This window comes from Pyrus communis, chromosome 14 (genome assembly GCF_963583255.1).
Source record: "Pyrus communis chromosome 14, drPyrComm1.1, whole genome shotgun sequence".
Lineage (NCBI taxonomy): Eukaryota > Viridiplantae > Streptophyta > Magnoliopsida > Rosales > Rosaceae > Pyrus > Pyrus communis.
This window is the reverse complement of record NC_084816.1, coordinates 24,363,801-24,385,584: the sequence shown is the minus strand read 5'-3', so window position 1 is coordinate 24,385,584 and position 21,784 is coordinate 24,363,801. Positions and strand designations below refer to the sequence as shown.

Sequence of the window (21,784 nt, the reverse complement as noted above, 5' to 3'; positions counted from 1 at the left end):
TGTAAATCACATACATGTTCTTGAGAGTTTGATGGATGTTATTGCGAATAGTGTGAAATTGGAAAGTTAAGAAGTCGTCTTGAACAGTAAATATGAATAATTTTGCTCATTTACCAAGGAGGTCGTTGTAGTATAGTGGTAAGTATTCCCGCCTGTCACGCGGGTGACCCGGGTTCGATCCCCGGCAACGGCGCGCCATCTTTTTAAACCCATATTTTCTATTCCGAAATTACAAATTTATCCCAAATCATAAGGTTTTTTTTTTTATTATTTTTTTTATTTTATTTTAATAAACTGTATTATCTATACTTTAAATTTATTTTTTCTATCCTGAAATTACAAATTTATCCCAAATCATAAGGTTATTATTATTATTATTATTTTTAACAAACAATATTATCTATACTTTGAACCTATTTTTTCTATCCTGAAATTACAAATTTATCCCAAATCATAAGGTTTTTTTTTTTTTTTTTTTAACAAACGATATTATCTATACTTTAAACCTATTTTAAACCCATATTTTCTATCCCGAAATTACAAATTTATCCCAAATCATAAGGTTTTTTTTTATTATTTTTTTTATTTTATTTTATTTTAATAAACTGTATTATCTATACTTTAAATTTATTTTTTCTATCCTGAAATTACAAATTTATCCCAAATCATAAGGTTTTTTTTTTTTTTTTTTAACAAACGATATTATCTATACTTTAAACCTATTTTTTTTATCCTGAAATTACAAATTTATCCCAAATTGTAAGGTTTTTTTTTTTTATTTTTAATTTTTTTACAAACGATATTATCTATACTAAAAAAAATGGTACACTTAGCCTCATAATAGATTGATAATAATGTAATTCAAATTTACTTTTAACTAAAATCAAATTTAAAATTTTATATGTGAGATGAATACCTAGCAATTCAATTCCTATCAGCCGTGGTTTCGACGCGAAACACATCTCCGCTTTTTCGTGCTCTCCAATCAACGAACAAAATGGCCTGCATTTTTACAATGACAATATTGACCCTCTCTTCTCCCTATATTTGCCTCCAAAACCTACCTTCTGCCCAATCCCCGAAAAGGCTGAATCAGTAATTTGAGCGGACTCTATCCTCTTCTAGTTTGGAGTTCCCGATCATCTAAACGTACCCCTCAGAATCCTCAAAAATCCCACCACCCAAATCCTCCTCCTCCGATGGCCACCCTCTCCGCCTTCTCGCCTCCCTCCTGGCCCGACCCCAACTCCGCCGCCGCCTTCCTCACCGATCCCACCGATCCCACCGACGACAACCCCACTTCTGTCGTTGACTCCAGCGACGACCACCACGACCCCCAATCGCCCCCAAACCCTAACCACAACCTCCACAATAACAACCCCTTCTCCTCCTCGCCCCCGGAGTCTTCCCTGCCGGCGCCGCGCTCGCCTCCGTCTCTTTTCCACGTCTGCTTCAACCAAGACCACGCTTGCTTCGCCGTGGGGACAGACCACGGGTTCCGGATCTACAACTGCGACCCGTTCCGCGAGCTCTTCCGCCGCGACTTCGACAATGGCGGCGGAATCGGCGTCGTTGAGATGCTATTCCGGTGCAACATCTTGGCCATAGTCGGCGGTGGGCCCGACCCTCAGTACCCGACCAATAAAGTCATGATCTGGGACGACCACCAGGGCCGGTGCATCGGTGAGCTGTCGTTCCGCTCCGTCGTCCGGTCCGTGCGGCTCCGGAGGGACCGTATCGTCGTCGTTTTGGAGCAGAAGATATTCGTGTACAATTTCGCCGACCTGAAGCTGCTGCACCAGATTGAGACGATCGCGAACCCTAAGGGGCTGTGCGCAGTGTCGCAGGTAGCGGGGTCGCTGGTGCTGGTTTGCCCTGGGCTGCAGAAGGGGCAGGTTAGGGTGGAGCATTACGTGTCGAAGCGGACCAAGTTCATTATGGCTCACGATTCCAGACTTGCCTGCTTTGCACTCACGCCGGACGGCCAGCTGCTCGCCACTTCGAGCAACAAAGGGACTCTCGTTCGGATTTTCAATACTCTCGACGGAACTTTGCTGCAAGAGGTATAATTTTATTTTGCTTGAAAAGCTCTGAACTTTGTCATAATTCAATGCAATATGTTACATATTTTAGCTTGAAGTTGGTTTCATATGATTCAAGAGAATTGGGATTGCTTGGTATCGAATTTCAGATATGAATTTAGGAGCTTTGGTTAATTTGAAAGCCTTGTAGTAGTATTAATCAAATTCCAATGCAAATGTGTTATATAATTGATCTTGAAGTTCTTGGCTTCTTATGATTAGAGAAAATTGGGGTTGCTTAGATCAACTTTCGGATATGAATTTAGGGTCTTTGCTTAATTTGAAAGCAGCTGTAAGTTGCAGGGCATGGTGACTTATATTTCAGTTTGGACTGGATTCGAACATTCTTAAGTTTGAGGAAGTTTGTTCAACCGTTAACGGGGATGTACAAATGTTCACCCGTAATGATTGAGTATTTAGGGTACATTCTATATGGACTTTCAGTTTTGTAGTTGGTTGGGATTTAAATCAGCTACTGTTCAATGTTCATTACGAGGTCATGTTGTGTTTACGTGTTTGTTCTCTGTATGCTTTGCTTAGTGAACTTTGGAAAGACTGTTTTCTTCAGTTCTATTCATTTTATCTGAACTTTGAGGAGGATGCATCCCTCCTCCTTCATTGGAAGGTCTTAAGTGGTGTGGACGTATGATTACTGGTTGGTAGAATTATGGATGCTTTGCATACATTGCAGGTAAGAAGGGGTGCAGACAGAGCAGAAATCTATAGTTTGGCATTCTCTTCAACTGCCCAGTGGTTAGCAGTCTCAAGTGACAAGGGAACGGTCCATGTTTTTAACCTCAAGGTTAATTCTGGATCCTCTGGAAATGAGAATCCCCGAACTGCATCTGATCCTAATCTTGCGGTTTCATCATCAAACTCTTCTCTTTCTTTCATCAGAGGTAAACTCTGTCTCTCCTTAGTCTTGCTGTTTCATCATCAACAAATGATTAAATTGTTCTGGTTTGTTTGCTGCTCTAAACATTCTAGATTTACTATTGACAAATGGTTTGTTCGGGGATATATGCTTCAAGGGGAAGAATTTGAAGTTACAGATATGATTTAAGAACTACATTTGTATATGCCAGTGGCACTTGAATGATGGGAATAAATTTTTCTTTTTCCCTGTGTTCAATACCATATGCTGAAAACTAGTGAACTTTGAATTATCCAATGATACACAGAAGGAATTTGTGTGCCGTGTGAAACAGTTGTTAAAAACATGGTGCAATCCGCAATTCCGCATATGCGTGTGATGAAGTTTGTGTCTCTCCTCTCCTTAATTTGTGATACCATGTGTAGTCTTGTAAACCAGCAAATGACATATTATGCTTATCATTCTTAGACCAATGGATCTGAGTGAGGTTTGCATTGCAGGTGTGCTGCCCAAGTATTTTAGCTCAGAGTGGTCGGTTGCTCAGTTTCGCTTGCTTGAGGGTTCTCAGTACATTGTTGCGTTTGGTCACCAAAAGAATACTGTGGTCATTCTTGGCATGGATGGGAGGTAGGAAAACAAATTAGTTTTCGATGCTTTGGCACTTTAGTCATGACGGAACCATATTAATGAATCATCACTCGTGCATATGATACAATGGTAATAAATGTTTGGAGTTTAAACACTGTTATGCAATTTGCATGTCGATGCAGCTTCTATCGATGCGAGTTCGACCCAGTGAACGGAGGAGAGATGACCCAGCTGGAATATCACAACTTTCTAAAGCCAGAAGAAGCCTTTTGAAGTGAAGTATTGTACCATTCATCCTTTCTTACATATAATGTCCTCTGGAGTCTGGACTATTTGGTCTGCTGCTATGTTTTTCTCCGTAGTTTTAGGGTTTGGGTAAAGCATGCTGTAAATACATGAGCATTGTAAATTTGTAAATTTCTGAGTGCTGTACCAGTAAAGAAATTAGAAAATGAAAAAAATAAAATCTAACTTAAGTTATTTCATGGTGTTGATTTGTGTTCCCAAATTGATTAAGCTACACCAGCGGATTGCTTCAGTGGTGGCATCACAAGTCAATCATGTACCGTTATGCGTTTTAACTTACTCACATGATAGTGTTTGATTGGTCTGTGATACAGATACTGTCGACATCACGTTTGGAAGAGCTTATAAAGTCCTCAAAACTCTGAGCTTCTTGTGTTATTGTTAATTCTAGTGTTGTGGCTTCCTAAGTTGCAGATTAAAAATCTAAATTAGTTCTGAGGTTCCACCTCTTGGCCATTGGTGTGGGAAATTGCAACTTGACCGTTGATGGTCACAGAATCAACTAGGATCCTATGTTTTATGCTCCCTTTCAATGCTTTGTTTTCTTAATTGTTATAGTTCTTAAGACTTGATTGTTGGGTTTTATGTGTCTGGTAAAATATGGATACGAAAATCATTTTAGTTCTTAACTTTTTTTGTTAAAACATGAAAAATCGTAAAATTGTGATTTTTCATTGAAATGCGTAATCAAATACTTTTGAACAAAACGTAATCAAATACTTAACAATTAGAAATCAGATCAATTTATTACTTTTTATATTTTTAAGCTCTCTGATTCTTTGATCCTCCTATTTTTGTTCAGTAAACATGCTAAAGTGACCCTTGTTAAAAATGTTGTAGTCACTGTTAAGAGAAGTGCTAAGGAGACCCTTAAAATTGAGAAATTTTTTATTGTAACGGGAACACGGATGGTACACTATGTGTTTTTATTTAAGTGGTGTGAAATTTTACTTTTTAAGTTATTAAATTTTTTACACACATCCCATCATTTGCAAAATAACACATGGTGTACCACTCTGTATTTCGGTTACACTGAAAAATCTCTCTTTAAAATGAGATTCTCTATGAACTTTTTATCATCTCACTTGTAACGTTAATTTTCGTGTCAACATTATAAAATATTATGTCTAAAATATGAGGTAACATAGTCTATAAAAAGTTTTTTGAAAATCTCCTTACCATCCTTCCATTATTAATCGCTAATCTTTTTACTTGATCTTTGTGCAGTGTTTAAAAAACGAGAGCATATATCTCAAGATGCTGCCAATCATTTTAAAATCAGTGCACTGAAATCTTTGTTTGACCAGACAATTGATGCTATTTACACACATTTTTTTGTACTTTTTATATACAATTCTTAATTTTCGACCCTTAAATCGAAGAAATTAAAGAAAATTAAATAATAAAAATTAACAAAGAATACCTTTGTGTGGACAACGTCACCCGATGTTTTATCACCAACATAACATAATAGTACATATCTATAGTCTATTCATACAAAGAAGATTATGCCCAACATTTCACTTTGAGTCCGTCTAGTTGGATAACAGTTATCGACACTCTAAAATAGTCATTCTGCAAGCTAACCAGTTGCACCAATTTGTTCGTATCGCAAACACTCGATTCATACATCGCGCTACGAGACAATTCGTCTGTCGTCATTGCATCGGGGCTTTCATTCAACCATGTGAAAGATACTGAAGTTTGATCAGCAATACTGTGCTACTGTTCTTATTTTTCTGACGTCAAACTGTAAATTGTTTATTTGCAGTAACAATACAAGTTTAAATGTAAAAAACCGACAAAGAGTATCTCAAACAAGATGAATCCCAGAGCCTTAAGTTATATTTAATAAGGACCTTGGTCTCCAATGCATACATATCTTCCCCAAAATCTCTAGGCACTAGCATGTACTAAGCTCCCTTCTACTCCAACAATGGTGCTCAAGCTGCATGGACTTTCTGTGTCGATTTCCACAGCTCGCGTCGTCGCTTGTCTGCATGAAAAAAGCGTTGATTTCGAGCTTGTCCCCGTTGATCTCTTCGCCTGCGAAAACAAGCAGCCTGAATTTCTAGCCAAGAATGTACAGTTTTCATTCATTTCCAAACATTTTACAAATCTCCATGATTTTTGTAGCTGTATATATAGAAGCTCATTGTATTTTCTCCATCATGTTCGTGCAGCCCTTTGGCAAAGTTCCAGTACTAGAAGACGATGACATCACACTTTTCGGTAAGTGCTTTATCTTGGCTAGCGATTTTCACACTCGTTCTTTAGCCTCCTGCATTTCTTCAGACCGTAAAAAATACTGATGTAAAATATGTAGGGTGAAGTGCAGATGGCTAAAAGAAGGGTAACGAAATTTATGACAGTTTCTAGCTTAACCTTCTTAATTACCATTTGTTACACCAGAATCTAGGGCAATCACAGCATATGTAGCTGAGAAATTCAAGGAAACGGGACATGATCTCATTCGTCATGAAAACTTGAACGAAGCTGCGTTGGTGAAGGTATGGACAGAAGTGGAATCCCAACAATACAACGCTGCAATTGATCCAATTATTTTCGAGTTTTTCGCAAAGCCTGTTGTAGGAATGGAACCAGATCAAACAGTGATCGATGCAAGTTTGGAGAAGCTGAAGAAGGTGCTTGACGTGTACGAAGCCAGGCTGAGCAACAAGAAGTTCCTTGCTGGTGATTTCTACAGCCTAGCTGATCTTCACCACTTTCCGGGCACTTTTTATTTCATGAAGACGCCTTGGTCTTCGTTGGTCAACGATCGTCCTCACGTCAAGGCGTGGTGGGAGGAGATTTCAGCTAGGCCTGCCTCCAAGAAAGTGGCTGTGGGTATGAATTTTGGTGAAGTTTGACTGGTTCTGCTATGTGTTATTTGAGACGAATGTTTTCGTTCATACCTTCGGTGTACTACTAAGGTTTAAGCTTGCATTCTTCCGACTTGTTAAGTGAGAATATTGGATGGGTAAAAAGCAAGCTATACAAATCGACAAAGATTGAAGCTTTGACTCAACCTATGACAAAAACGAGACAATTCTAATAACCCACTTTTGGCCTAAATTAATTATACATGGAAGACATTATTTTAAGACTAGTTCGCTCTACTCTAATAGAGTGACGCAAGACGAATCAAGGGTAAATAGAAAGAACGGGGGATAGTAACTTGGGATTTACTCAACCAGAGGCAACAGAGCAAGCTCAAGTGCTCAACATTGTTAATCATGGATTCACTCACACGACCAAATCAAATGCTTGATTTTCATCTGACGTAGCACCCCGTGTTACGGGTACACTAAAACGTCTCTCCTATAATTGTGGGCAACTGCTTTTCTCTTCATTTCATTAAGTATGGCTATTACTATTAGTTAAGCTGTTTTCTTAAATTACCTTGATCTTTTGATGTTATCTTTGTTGAAAACATTCGTTATGATTTCAATTGTCAATTTATTTCCTGTATAAATTAAGTCATGACACTTTGCGTTTAATATTTTATATTTCTTAACGTCAAAATTATTATTCTTACAACAAAACCGAAGACTTGGCGTTTGATATGTGTTTATAGCTCACGGAAGTTTTGGCACAAACCAAGTGCAATGATAATTTAGGTAGTTGCATCAAAATTAATTTTTCTATATAAACCTAGCTATTATTCTTTGTGGGAAAATATCCTCATTCAGCTATTCTTTTCTCTTCCAAACTCTCTACGAGTGTTTCCCAACCTCCTCAACTATCATTCGAGAATCATCAAATTCTCTAAGATTTTTATCCAAAAGAATAACAAAGTTGTTCATCAAGAGAATTATTACAAGTGTAGCGTAATCCGCCATAACATGTTACGTTAATTATCTCCAAGTAGCAAATTTACACTTAAGGGCGGATTTCTCATACATTACCTCGAAATCATTTCTCTTCAATCAAGCAGCAATCAACGTAAGTTTCCAACGAGGTAATATAAAAGTTAACTTTTTTTTTTTTCTTTCAAATAAAGAAAAGCTAATGACATTAAGGGAGGCCACCAAGCCCAAATGCGTTTAAATGTGCTCATAGTCTAAGAAAGTGATTCTCACACACTATTTTTCTTTGAAGAAAAGACATAAATAAACAATATGCGCGGAAACCATATCTCATAGTTTTTTCCGTTTAGAAATTAGGCATGTCCTAAACAATAATTTTTTGTGTATGGAGGAGCGTGGCCAGCTCCATTGTCCACCTGCTACAAGAGAGATTTTTCAATGTGCGGAACACGGGCACATATCATTATACAAGTGGAGGGAGACTTGAGAAATAAAATTCTCTCCCCTTATATGATTACATATGTAGTACCACTCCATGTTCTTGACACATTGAAAAATCTCTCCTACTACTTATGCTTGCTTTTTACAAAAGTCGTATTTTGACTTTAGTTGTGTGCCTAACAATTGGTCTCCTCATAGTCCGGACCTATCTCTTGATTGTAGCCTTGTGCAACTTTCTCAACCTTAAGGAAGTTAAAGGGCAGTACTAAAGGAAAGAAAAATATATTACATCCTCCGCTTTTGGCTTAGCATACAGATTTAGTTAGCTACATCATTGGCACAATGATCTCCTCACAGCAGATGCAGCCTCAATTCCTCTCTCACTCCCGATGAAAGCTAAGAGCTTGTTGGAAGACAACCCGTTACTTGATAGGAAGAACCTTCACAACAATGACAAACTATAAGTACTGAATTTGCATATAGAAAGACGATGGATTCGTGTCTTATACCAACGTACAGATAAATGCTAGAAGTAGCCACAAGTAGAAGAAGAGGAAAGATTGAGACTTTCGTGGATAGCTAATGAAAGATAGAACATTTATTAGAAGGGAGAATTCCTATTGATTTCCGAATTGATTCCCAGCAGGGGCAATCATTTGAACAACTCCTAATTCTATTGATTCGGACTAGCGGATCTGAATACGGAAAGTATGGAAAAACATCTCGTAATGTATTTAACTAGCAAATAGATTATGCTCCTGCGAAAGTAATATCTTGTTCATTCGGACCAAAAATATTTCTTCGTGCAGCGGTAAAAAGAAAAAAAAAAGTCTTTTTTTTGAAAAAAAAAATACTATTTAACAATCAAGTTACAGGTCTTTAACATATTCATACTTAAAGAACGCAAAACTCGGCTTGGATCAAGGATGGGCACTTGGTCACAAAAGGGAATCTACTCTTTCCACTTGCCTAAAAAGGCCACCAAGCCCAATTGCATTCAAATATGCTCATGGTTTAAGAAAGTTTCACACAATTTTTGTTCGATAAAAAAAACGTATAAAAAACTTCATTTTAATGTTTGGTAAAAATGAATTTTAGATTAAAATCATGATTAAGATCAAAATCTAATTTTAGTCACTTGATAAATTAATAACCTCATTTATTAATTATATATTGATTTTTTAATTATTTCTCTTTTTCTTCCTAATTTTTAATATATTAATTTTATTTCATTATACTTTTCATTTTCATTTCATTTATCGTAATATATTTTGTTGTAAACATTTTGATAAACTAATTTTTTGTTATACAATATATTTCGATGTACTTTGTCTTTTTATTTAGGAACATTAAATTCATTATAATACATTTAGGTACACACATTTTGATACAAACATTTAATTACATTAATTCAATATAATACATTTCGGTACTAACATTTCAGTGCGTAGATTTCGGTACACATATTAAATACATTAGTTCAATATAATACATTTCGGTACACACATTTAGGTACATTAATTGAATCTTTCAAGTTTGAAGAATGTTAAATAAAATTGGGAAGTGTTATTAGCACTCAAAAATCTCATTCTACACTTATCACAAGTGTATTTTTCTTTCTAAATATAGAAAGATTGGAGTGTAGAATGAGAATTTTGAAGTGCTAATAATAATTCCCATAAAATTAATAAATTAAAAAACACTTTTTTGGTAAAAAAAAAAATTAAAATTTGTATGTTAATAAATTTAAATATTTAATGGGAGACATTAATAAAATGCACATTAAGTATTTTGAATTAAGGACACATCAAGGGATTATAATCAATATGTAATTTAATACCAAATTTATTTTAAATTTCAATCTTCTTGAATGATTAAAGTTAAAAAACCCCAAAAACATAAATAAATAACATTCACAAAAATTTTATCTCGTAATTTATTCAGTATAAAATTTCGCCATATCCTAAACAATTACATGTGCAATATCTGACCTAAAAATAACTTTTTGGGCATGGAGGAGCATGAGAGAGGATCCTCTTTGTAGATATCATGCAGTCAGAAATCATTATAAGTTTTTTTATTTAAGATTGAATATAAACAGTATCTGATGAAAACTGACTGCACGATTTACGATAAACATATGTAATTAAAGGATTTTAGGATTCTCACATAGAAGATCCAATAATAATCGGGTAAAGTACAAAAAACTACCTCAACTATTGGGGTCACGACAGTTTCATACCTCATCTTTTAAAATTGACAATGTCATACTGCATCTTACGAATTTGTGACAATGCCATACCTCCGTTAATTTTTCTATTAAATGCTGACGTGGCAAGAGATGGGGACCACTTTCTATTAAAAAATTAATAAAATATTATTAAAAACTAAAAAAAATATGTAATATTTTTTAAATATTAAAATAATAAATAAAAGTAAAATTAAAAAAAAAAGGGTAAAGTACAAAAAACTACCTCAACTATTGGGTTCATGACAGTTTCATACCTCATCTTTTGAAATGGACAATGTCATACCGCATCTTACGAATTTGTGACAATGTCATACCTCCGTCAATTTTTCTATTAGTTTTTCTGTTAAGTATTGACGTAGCTTGATTCAAGACATACTTTCTATTAAAAAATATTAAAAACTAAAAAACAATTATTTAATATTTTTAAAAATATTAAAATAATAATAAAAAGCAGAGAAAAAAAAAAACATCAGTTATGTGACATCCCACATTGCCCAGGGGAGTGATCCTTATATGGTTATTCCTATCCCTACCTAGCACGAGGCCTTTTGGGAGCTCACTGGCTTCGGGTTCCGTAGGAACTCCGAAGTTAAGCGAGAAGGGGGCTAGAGCAATCCCATGATGGGTGACCCACTAGGAAGTTGCTCGTGAGTTCCCAAAAACAAAACCGTGAGGGAATGGTAAGCCCAAAGCGGACAATATCGTGCTACGGTGGTGGAGCAGGCCCAGGAAGTGGTCCCGCCCGGACCAGGATGTGACATTTGGTATCAGAGCCTAACCCTGGTCATGGTGTGCCGACGAGGACGTCGGGCCCCTAAGGGGGGTGGACTGTGACATCCCACATTACCCAGGGGAGTGATCCTTATATGTTTATTCCCATCCCTACCTAGCACGAGGCTTTTTGGGAGCTCACTGGCTTCGGGTTCCGTAGGAACTCCGAAGTTAAGCGAGAAGGGGGCTAGAGCAATCCCATGATGGGTGACCCACCGGGAAGTTGCTCGTGAGTTCCCAAAAACAAAACCGTGAAGGAATGGTAAGCTCAAAGCGGACAATATCGTACTACAGTGGTGGAGCGGGCCCGGGAAGTGATCCGCCTGAGTCGGGATATGACAATTTGGTATCAGAGCCTAACCCTGGTCGTGGTGTGCCGACGAAGACGTTGGGCCCCTAAGGGGGGGTGAATTGTGACATCCCACATCACCCAGGGGTGTGATCCTTAAATGTATATTCATATCCCTACCTAGCACGAGGCCTTTTGGGAGCTCACTGGCTTCGGGTTCCGTAGGAACTCCGAAGTTAAGCGAGAAGGGGGCTAGAGCAATCCCATGATGGGTGACCCACTGGGAAGTTGCTTGTGAGTTCCCAAAAACAAAATCGTGAGGGAATGGTAAGCCCAAAGCGGACAATATCGTGCTACGGTGGTGGAGCGGGCCCGGGAAGTGGTCCCGCCCGGGCCGGGATGTGACAAGTTCGTCCCTCCCCTCCTCCTCCCCCTCCTCTCTCTTCTCCCCATCTTCATTTTCTTCCCCCCACCTGCAAACCCAAAAAAAAAAAAAAAATTTGAAAACCCAACAACCCCCTGCGGAAGAACAAGAAGGAGAAGGAGGAGGAGGAGGAGGAAGAAGAATAGGAAAAAAAGGAGGAAGGAAGAAAAAAAAAAAAAATTCCCCCCTGTGGGCGCGGAAGAAGAAGGAGGGAGAAAGAGGAAGAGGAAGAGGAAGAAGAAGAAGAGGAAGAAAAGGAGGAGAGGAAGAAAAAATAAAAAATTTGAAAACCCATCAACACCCCCTGCGGGAGAAGAAGAAGAAGAAGAAGAAGAAGAAGAAGAAGAAGAAGAAGAGGAAAAAAAAAGGAGGAAGGAAGCTTTTTTTTTTTTTTAAACCATCAACTCCCCTGCGGAAGAAGAAAAGAAGGAAAAAAAAAAAAAAATTTTTTAAAACCCATCAAACCCCAAATCCACCACTTTCATCCATTCTCCACATCCTCTTCCGCACCCATCATCCACCTTCTCTGCTCACCCATCTTCCTGCCGACGAGATCTGGGGGTTTTTTTTTTCTAGGTTGCAGGAGGGAGAAGAGTGTGGGTGGGTGTGGGTGTGGGTGTGGGTGTGGGGGGAAGACAAATTGGATTTTTTTTTTTTTTTTTTTTTTTTGTTGGGATTTGCAGGTGGGGGAAGAAGATGAAGATGGGGAGAGGAGAGAGGAGGGAGGAGTGGGAGGGGAGGGACGAAATGAGGGGGTTTTTTTTTCTGCTTTTTATTATTATTTTAATATTTAAAAAATATTAAATAATTGTTTTTTAGTTTTTAATAATTTTTTAATCGAAAGTAGGTCCCGAATCAAGCCACGTTAGCACTTAATAGAAAAACTAACAGAAAAATTGATGGAGGTATGACATTGTCACAAATTCGTAAGATGCGGTATGACATTGTCAATTTTAAAAGATGAGGTATGAAACTGTCGTGATCCCAATAGTTGAGGTAGTTTTTTGTACTTTACCCTTTTTTTTTAATTTTACTTTTATTTATTATTTTAATATTTAAAAAATATTAAATATTTTTTTAGTTTTTAATAATACTTTATTAATTTTGTAATAGAAAGTGGTTCCCATCTCTTGCCACGTCAGCATTTAACAGAAAAACTAACAGAAAATTTGACAGAGGTATGACATTGTCACAAATTCGTAAGATGCGATATAACATTGTCAATTTTAAAAGATAAGGTATGAAACTGTTATGATTCCAATAGTTGATGTAGTTTTTTTGTATTTTATTCTAAATAATCTTTCCATGACCAGCTCCACTGTCCACCCTTATCGTAAAATAAATTATATTATCTGAATCCAGATATCAAGTTCTTGGAAGCACTGCTACAAACCTGCTTTTTCAGAAAGCCGTATTTTGACTGGCATTTGCTTGTTCTGAAAGTCGTATTGTTACATCCTTTTCTAAATTAAGATAACTGGACCGTTGTTAGTGACATGGGTGCATATGAAAGCCCCTTGGAACTTTTGCCCAATATTGAATGAAAAATATGGGAATGTGAAATTCACATTTTTTTTTTAATTTTTTCTATATTTATTTGGTTTTCGATCGTCGAATTAAATGAATTGAATAATATTAATGAACATAAATTAACAAGAAGTATACGAAAAGTAAAAAAAAGATGTGTGAATAGCACATCCCAAAATATAACCATGTTAAATTTTACATTTTATCGAATTGAATAAATTAAACACAAATAACGAATAAAAAATATATTATTCTTGACGAGCCAACCCAAATGACATATGAGCTTACGTCAAAAGCCATTTTTTTTTAAGAAAAGCCAATCCAAATTACATATGAGCTTTTACCCTATATTTAGTGAAAAATATAACCATCCTAAATTTTACACTTCATCGAATTGAATAAATTATACACAAATAACAATAAAAAATATTGTTCTGGAAGAGCCATCCCAAATTGCGTATGAGCTTATGTCAAAAGCCACTTTTTTCAAAAGAGCCAACCCAAATTACGTATGAGCTTTTACCCTATATTTAATGAAAAATATAACCAATAGCGTTCTAAATTTCATGCTTCATCGAATTGAACAAATTAAACATAAATAATGAATAAAAAAATAGAGAATTGTTATTAGCATTTTAAAAATCTAATTCTATACTCTAAACTTTCTATATTAGAAAAGTAAAATGAGATTTTTGAAGTACCAATAACACTTTTCAAAAAATATTATTCTTGAAGAGCCAACCCAAAGCTTACGCCAACAGCCACTTTTTTCGGAAGCAGTTGGTCACCTCGATGGTCATTGGCTTATAAATACTAGGCCATATCCGGATCCAAATCACAACACATCTGTTCCTCAGTTGCTCAAACTTACTTTTCACTTCCTCCAGAGTCATGGCTGCCATCAAGGTCCACGGAAACGTTTTCTCGGCCTGTACAATGCGAGTTTTTGCTGCTCTCTACGAGAAAGACGTCAAATTCGAGCTTGTTCCAATCGACTTGGGAGCTGGTGAACACAAAAAGGAGCCCTTCATTTCCCTCAATGTAAGTATATGATTACTATGAGAACATGAAGAACAAAACTAAATCTCACATTTCTTTTCTTCATTTGATGCAGCCATTTGGTGAAGTTCCAGCTTTCGAACACGGAGATATTAAGCTCTTTGGTAAGTTGTGTTTAGCTCTCTCACTCGTGATAAACTTATCTGTAAATCGGATGCTGTTGTGACGGTATCCAAATCAATCAATCACTGTCACACTCGAAGCATATTTGAATTTGTTTATTTAAGATAAAATTGTATTTAGTTCATTCACATTGAGAAAACTTTACCTATAACCGGAATGCGGGGTATCACAAAACCGTAGAGGACATTCATTTGAAAAAAAGTGAAAATACGTTGTCCGTTCTTATTTGGCTTGGAATTTGGCATCGCAGTTGTAGTCGTGACATCAAATTCACACACAACGTACATGAATATGAATTTGTGCATATAAGTTAAGCTGTGCACCTTCTGATGTGCAGAATCAAGGGCAATTACACAATACATTGCCCACGAGTATGCTGACAAGGGAACCCCGCTGGTGACCCGAGACAAGAAGATGGCAATTATAGCATTGGGGTGTGAGGTGGAGGGCCAAAAGTTCGACCCGGCGGCCTCAAAACTGACCTTTGAGCTAGTTATAAAGCCTATGCTTAAAATGACCACAGATGCGGCGGTTGTGGAGGAATATGAAGCCAAGTTGGCTGTGGTTCTGGATGTATATGAGATTCGTCTGTCTCAGTCGAAATACTTGGCAGGCGAAAGCTTCACTTTGGCTGATCTTCACCACCTTCCCACCATACATTACTTGATGGGAACACGATCGAAGAAGCTGTTCGAGTCCCGCCCCCATGTTAAAGCATGGGTAGCGGATATCACAGCAAGGCCAGCTTGGAAAAAAGTCATTGCCCTGCAAAAGTGAAACAAGTACTAAAGATTTCTGTTGCTGCTGCTTACACAGAGTCATATATCTACAATAATAACATGTGTGTTAGTTTTCAAACGTTCGTTTGATTTTCTGTTTCCCCGAAGTAGTTGGAGGACGAGACTCTGCTACTGCTGCTGTTGTATGCTGTTGGAAGACTATAAATAAATTTGAAACGAGGTGTGTACCTTTTATGCGGAAGCTTGAATCTCAACATGCTCCTACAAACACGCATTGAGAAATGATTTCATTTCATTCATTGAATTATAATTAGTTACACGTGTATTTATATAAACTAGATTTACACAGGTAAAGAAAATAGTTACAATGGTAACTATTCTAACAACTAACCAACTTTTACTAAAGCTAACTTTTACTTTTACTAGATTCTTTTACAACAGTAACTTGCTCTTCACACCCCCTCAAGCTGAACGAAAAAGGTTGAAGTGAAAGCTTGGATCTAAGTTGGAGAAATCTTGGTCTTACAGAGATTTAGTGTGAATGTCCAATAGTTGATCCACACTACATACAAATTGAACAGTAAGAAGCTTAGCCAAAACAAGTTCTCGGATGTAATGATAATCGATTTCAACATGCTTTGTTCGAGCGTGAAAAACCGGATTTGAAGTTAAGGCAATAACAGAAACATTGTCACACCAAATTTGTGGCAAGGAGGACAATTTGAATCCAATATCAGTAAAGAGTTGACATATCCAAGTAATTTCAGCAGTGGTATGTGCAAGTGATTGGTACTCAGCTTTAGTAGAGGATCTTGCAACTGTGTGTTGTTTCTTTGCACTCCAACTAACAATGCAAGGACCAAGAAAGATGCAAAAACCACCCGTGGATCGTCTATCCCAAGAACAGCTTGCCTAGTGAGCATCTGAAAAGGCTTTGAGAAGTAGGGGTGATGTAGTTTTGGGAAACCATAATCCATAACCAAGTGTCCCTTTTAGATACCTGAGTATGCGTTTCATTGCTTGAAGATGAGGTTCTCTGGGAGAGTGCATGAATTGGCACACCAAGTTAACAGCAAAAGACAAATCAAGCCGAGTCCATGTAAGGTATTGGAGGGCTCCAACAATGGATCGATAGTCCTCTGGATTTGATAACAAAGAACCTGTGTGATCAAGCTTGGCTGAACTAAGTGGAGTTGCACATGGCTTTGCCCCATCCATTTTGGTTCGCTTGAGAAGGTCTAGTATGTATTTGGATTGATGAATGAAAGCTTTTGAGGTTGATATCTGAACTTCCAGACCAAGAAAGTAATGAAGATCTCCAAGATCCTTGACTGGAAATTGAAAGCTCAACTGAGAAATGATGTTGTTGCAAACACTAGAAGAAAGTCATGTCACTATGATATCATCCACATAAACAAGAACCAAAACCAAAGTAGGTTTGTGCAGCACAAAAATACTATGATCAGAGTATGATCCCATGGAGAAAAGTGCAGATTGAAGTTTTTCATACCAAGCACAAGGTGCTTGCTTTAAGCCATATAAGGATTTCTTCAAGTGACAGACATGAGTGGGATTATCTTGATCAATGAACCCGGGTGGCTAAGCCATATATACATTCTCTTTCAAATAACCATGTACAAATGCATTACTTACATCCAACTGGTGTAGAAACAAGTTTGATTGTACTGCAAGAGTGATAATTATTCTTATAGTCACATGTTTAGCAACCGGGCTAAAAGTATTACTATATTCAATGCCCTCTTGTTGATTGTAACCTTTAGCAACTAGTTGAGCCTTGTATCGATCCACAGAGCCATCTGGTTTCCTCTTAATCCGGAAACCCATTTACATCCAACCAAATTATGAGTGGAGGTAGAGGGAACAAGCTGCCAAGTGCCTATATTTTGTAAAGCATTAAATCCATCCTACATTGTAGCCCTCCACTGAGGATGTTTTGAAGCTTGAAGATATGTAGTAGGAATAAACTCAATGTCTAAATAAGATGGCACATGATGTTTTGTGGCAGTAAATGCCTTAGGTTTGTATATCCCTGACTTGGAGCGTGTTTGCATCGGGTGAACAGATGAAACAGGAGGTACATGATGTGGTTTAGGGTTTAGAGAATGAAGGACTTGTATATGAGAAGAGTGAGGTGAGGAAGGTTGAGTAGGTGCAGTACAAGATGCAGGAGAAAAAACTGGTTCAAGTTGAGTAGGTGAGGAAGGTATGGATGTTGGAACAAGGGGATTGGTAAGATTAGGAGAATAAAGATTGGGGAATGTAAGGTAAAAAGGTGAGTAAATTTCTGTGGTATTTGGAATGGAGGATTTAAGAAGATGTGGATCATGAAAGGGAAAAGTTTGTTCATCAAAATGGACATGTCTAGATAGATAAACCCGATTAGTGAAAGGATCTAGACATCTATAACCCTTGTGAGCTAAACTGTAGCCAATGAAAACACACATCTTGTTCTTAGGTTCTAATTTGGAGTTGGTGTATGGTTTCAGCCAGGGAAAACATTGACATCCAAAGACCCGAAGGGAATTGTGATTTGGAACTTTTCTGAAAAAAATTGTTCCCAAGGAGAAGACTTGTTGACTAGAGGTAGGTGATTGATAAGATACACTGTAGTAAGAAAAGCTTCAACCCAGAATTTATGAGGAACCTGTGATGCAATGAGAAGAGTTCGAGCAGTCTCAACAATATGTCTGTGCTTTCTTTCAGCACAACCGTTTTATTGAGAAGTGTAAGGACAACTAATTACTGTTGAATGCCATGTAAAGACAGATGATGCTTGAATTGAGAACTGATAAACACACCCCCTGAGTCTGATCTTAAAGTGCCAATTTTATGTCCAGAAAGATTCTTAACAAGAGCTTGGAATTGCACAAAAATGTGAAATACTTCTGATTTATGTTTGAGATGATACAACCAAGTATATTTGGTAAAATCATCTACAAATATGACATAAAATCGATAGCCACTAACAGAGCATACTGGAGCTGGCCCCCAAACATCTGCACGAACTAATTCTAGAGACCGAGAAGTAGTACAGAGAGATTCTTGAAATGGTAACTTGGCACATTTGCCTAAAACACAATTTGAGCAGAAAAATTGGTGAACAATATTAGAAATAGGCAGTGTAGACTTTGATAGTAGTGATCGAAAAGTCTTGAACGTTGGATGACCCAAACGTTGATGCCAAACATGAAAGGATGTCCTTATTGCAGAATGAGCATGGACCTTCGTTGCAGTAGAAGAAGAAGCATAAAATGGATAGAGACCACAGCTGACAGGAGCTCTAAAAAGCATCATCCCCGTAGTAAGATCCTTGACATTGAAGTCAAAGGGATTGAGTGTTAATGAACACCAATTGTCACGCAAAAACATATTGGCAGAAAGAAGATCATGCTTCAATTGTGGAACATGTAACACATTCTTTAATTGAAAATTTGCAAAACGTGTTTTAAGTAAAGTAGAACCAGTATGGAGAATTGGCAAACCTTGGCCATATCCAATATAGACTTTATTTGGACCAATATAGGGCTACGGATTCTAAAGATTTTGAATATTGTTGGTCATTTGAGAGCTTGCTCCGGAATCAAGTAGCCATGGTGGAGGAGAAGAAGTGGTAGAAGATGCATATATTGCAAGTTTAGCTGGCGGAACACGTCCTTGAAAATTTGGATTCATACGGTTGGAACAATCAATAGCAAGATGTTCAATGTCCTCACAAATTTGACATGAAGAGACTGTAGAGTTGAAAGATCTGAAGCCACAATTTCCACCTCGATTGGTTGAGGTATTATTGAACCGATTGTAACAATTACGATTGTTGTAGCTTCTCTGAGAGTTGTTCATCTGAAAATTACCTCGATTATTGCTATTGTAAGAATTCTGAGAAGCATTAGACTGAGCATTGTACACTTAAGGCTGTTGAGGTGTAGAAAGCAAAGGAGGAGCATTTGAAGCTGCTGGAATAAAGGTAAATGCCTGATACGGTTCAAAGGAACCTTAAATTTGCTTTTGGCGAGCAAGAGCCATTTCTTTGCTGAGAAGAAATCCATGTAGATCATCAATAGTAGTATCAGTAAGATGAAATTGAATTGAATCCATGAAGGAATCATATTCATCAGGCAAGCCATTAAGAATGAGGTGAAGGAGATCTGAATCATCAACTGGTGCACCGGCAACAGCGAGAGCATCAAAAATTTCTTTGATGCGTTACAAATATTTAGAGATTACGAAAGTTCCTTTCGACATCAATTGCAAATTCGATCTCAACTGTTGATTGTGAGAATGCGAGACTCCACCAAATCGTTTCTCAAGATTTTGCCAAAGTTCATGTGCTGATTGAACACCAACAGTAAAGGGAATCAAATCCTCAGAGAAAGTGAAATTGATCCAAATGATGATGTTTTGATCCTTTTCATACCAAATCTCAAAGGCTGGATTTGGAATTGAGGACAAATTTCCAGAAATATCAACAAGAAATTGAGGCGGTGGCGGTTCAGATCCATCAACAATGCCAGTGAGGTTGTAGCAGCGGAAGATCGGCTCGAACAGAGAACGCCAAACAAGGTAATTATGACGCTTAAGTTTTGTTTGAATCATGCTCCCAATGTTTTGGACCCTCGTGGAGTTGATTGAAGCTTGAAAATAGGAGTTAGGGTTTGTGTTCATCAGAGAAGAATTGAGATTGGGAGGCAACGAAGAAGAAGGATTTGCGATCACCGGAGAAGAAGCAGCATGTGCGGCCATTGGAAATGAAGAATTAGAAGAATTTGCTGCCATTGATGAACAAGATTGAAGGTTTGTAGACGGAAGCTATGGTGTTTGGTAGGTAGGAAAATAAGCAAGAAAATAGCTAAAGAGGATCGAAGTCGGTGGACTTAGGCGAGAGATACCATATTGAGAAATGATTTCATTTCATTCATTGAATTATAATTAGTTACACTAGGGTATTTATATAAACTAGACTTACACAGGTAAAGAAAATAGTTACAGTGGTAACTATTCTAACAACTAACCAACTTTTACTAAAGCTAACTTTTACTTTTACTAGATTCTTTTATAACATTAACTTGCTCTTCAACGCGAACAATTGCTCTGACTCTCGGTGCACGTCTAGAACCTCGCAGGTCGTCTGGTTGGCTACGATATGTCGAGTTGCCCCTTGGTTTTCGCCTCCCAAGACTTAGAGTCGAAAGTGATAGCTCTAAAGACCTAACTAAAATATTTGATCTGTGGAAAAACTTGTGTTTTTTGTGTTTTCCTTCTTCCCCAAAGCCTCCTTATATAGTGGTTGGGAAGAGTGTACAAAGACTTAAAAACCTATGAAAATCCCAAGTATATTCGAATATGAATATCTCTTGATTTTCATCTAATTATCACATAGATAATTAGGAGGTTAATATCCTCATGTGGGTGGAATATCTTTTGATATTTATTTATCCCATAAGATAAATCCTACATATGCCTTTGAGATTATTCTTCCATTTTCATTACGAAGATTGATGCCTTTTGGTGTTTGAAGTTTGTGATCCACCAAACCAGTAATTTGTGTTAGAAATATATGGTAATATAATTAAAACACAAACGAAGGAGTAGGCTAACCTGATTCACATAGCAACCATGGAAGTCGGACAAGACTAACCTAACTGTAACAAGAAGAGCCTTCAAGTCACCCAGAACCGGAAAGGTACCAACTAGTGATAGTCCTATTGCCTTAAAGACAAAAAGCATCTTCAACATCCATAGCATAGACTATAGAGCTTGAACAAGTTCTATAGTGTTATGAACAAGCTCTATAGCCATGACTTTTGGGTAAGCTTCTCAAATCCTGCATTGGATATTCACTAATTTGACAATACTTATATATTTTAATTGGCTTTCATTTGTAACACCAGAATCAAGGGCGTATCGTTCATCAGACCATGTGCCCGTATACTCCTCAACAGAATGGGGTTGTCAAACACGAAAATAGACACTTTTTAGAGATGGTTTGTGCTTCGCTCATTGAAGCACATCTGCCTCTACATTATTGGGGGTGAAGCATTTACGATCTGTGGCCTATCTTATTAATCGTCTTCCTTCTTGTACCATCAACTTCCATACGCCATTTCAGGCTCTTATGTCTCAGACAAGCTATCCACCGACTCCAAATCTTCTCACGCAGATCTTCTAGTGTGTCATTTTTGTTCACCTTCATCCTCCTCAACGGGGTAATAAACTTGAGCCTTGAGCCCTCCGTTGTGTGTTTTTGGGTTATGCTACTACCCAGAAAGGGTATCGTTGTTATCATCCTCCGAGTAAGAAAATGTTTATCACTCAGGATGTGATTTTCCATGAACATGACATGTTTTTTGGATCCTCCGCGTCCTCACTTCAGGGGGAGTACAGAGATGGTGAAGTTCCGACCTGAGATAGTGACGTTCTGACCTTTGATTAAATTTCTATGGCTAGAAATGAGCTTCACAAAGAGCAGCCTTTGCAGTCTTC

General features: G+C 37.5%; 3 protein-coding genes and 1 non-coding gene across 4 annotated transcripts; all 4 read left to right on the top strand.

Annotated features, from left to right (window-relative positions):
* The first annotated feature begins 121 nt into the window (after positions 1–121).
* Positions 122–193, top strand: TRNAD-GUC (transfer RNA aspartic acid (anticodon GUC)). The gene has a single exon. It is a non-coding gene; the product is annotated as a tRNA-Asp (tRNA).
* An 896-nt stretch (positions 194–1,089) lies between these two features.
* Positions 1,090–4,026, top strand: LOC137715406 (autophagy-related protein 18a-like). The gene is made up of 4 exons (XM_068454731.1): positions 1,090–2,063; positions 2,773–2,980; positions 3,456–3,582; positions 3,726–4,026. Exons 1-4 carry the CDS (start codon positions 1,200–1,202, stop codon positions 3,814–3,816), a joined length of 1,290 nt encoding a protein of 429 aa, XP_068310832.1. The 5' UTR covers positions 1,090–1,199; the 3' UTR covers positions 3,817–4,026.
* Positions 4,027–5,761: 1,735 nt separating this feature from the next.
* On the top strand, positions 5,762–6,719 carry LOC137714811 (glutathione S-transferase F13-like). Its single transcript, XM_068453944.1, has 3 exons — positions 5,762–5,932; positions 6,033–6,081; positions 6,262–6,719. Exons 1-3 carry the CDS (start codon positions 5,786–5,788, stop codon positions 6,717–6,719), a joined length of 654 nt encoding a protein of 217 aa, XP_068310045.1. The 5' UTR covers positions 5,762–5,785.
* A 7,496-nt stretch (positions 6,720–14,215) lies between these two features.
* LOC137715876 (glutathione S-transferase-like) lies at positions 14,216–15,554 on the top strand. The gene is made up of 3 exons (XM_068455233.1): positions 14,216–14,402; positions 14,476–14,524; positions 14,881–15,554. The coding sequence occupies exons 1-3, from the start codon at positions 14,253–14,255 to the stop codon at positions 15,318–15,320; spliced, it is 639 nt and encodes a 212-aa protein (XP_068311334.1). The 5' UTR covers positions 14,216–14,252; the 3' UTR covers positions 15,321–15,554.
* Positions 15,555–21,784: the final 6,230 nt, after the last annotated feature.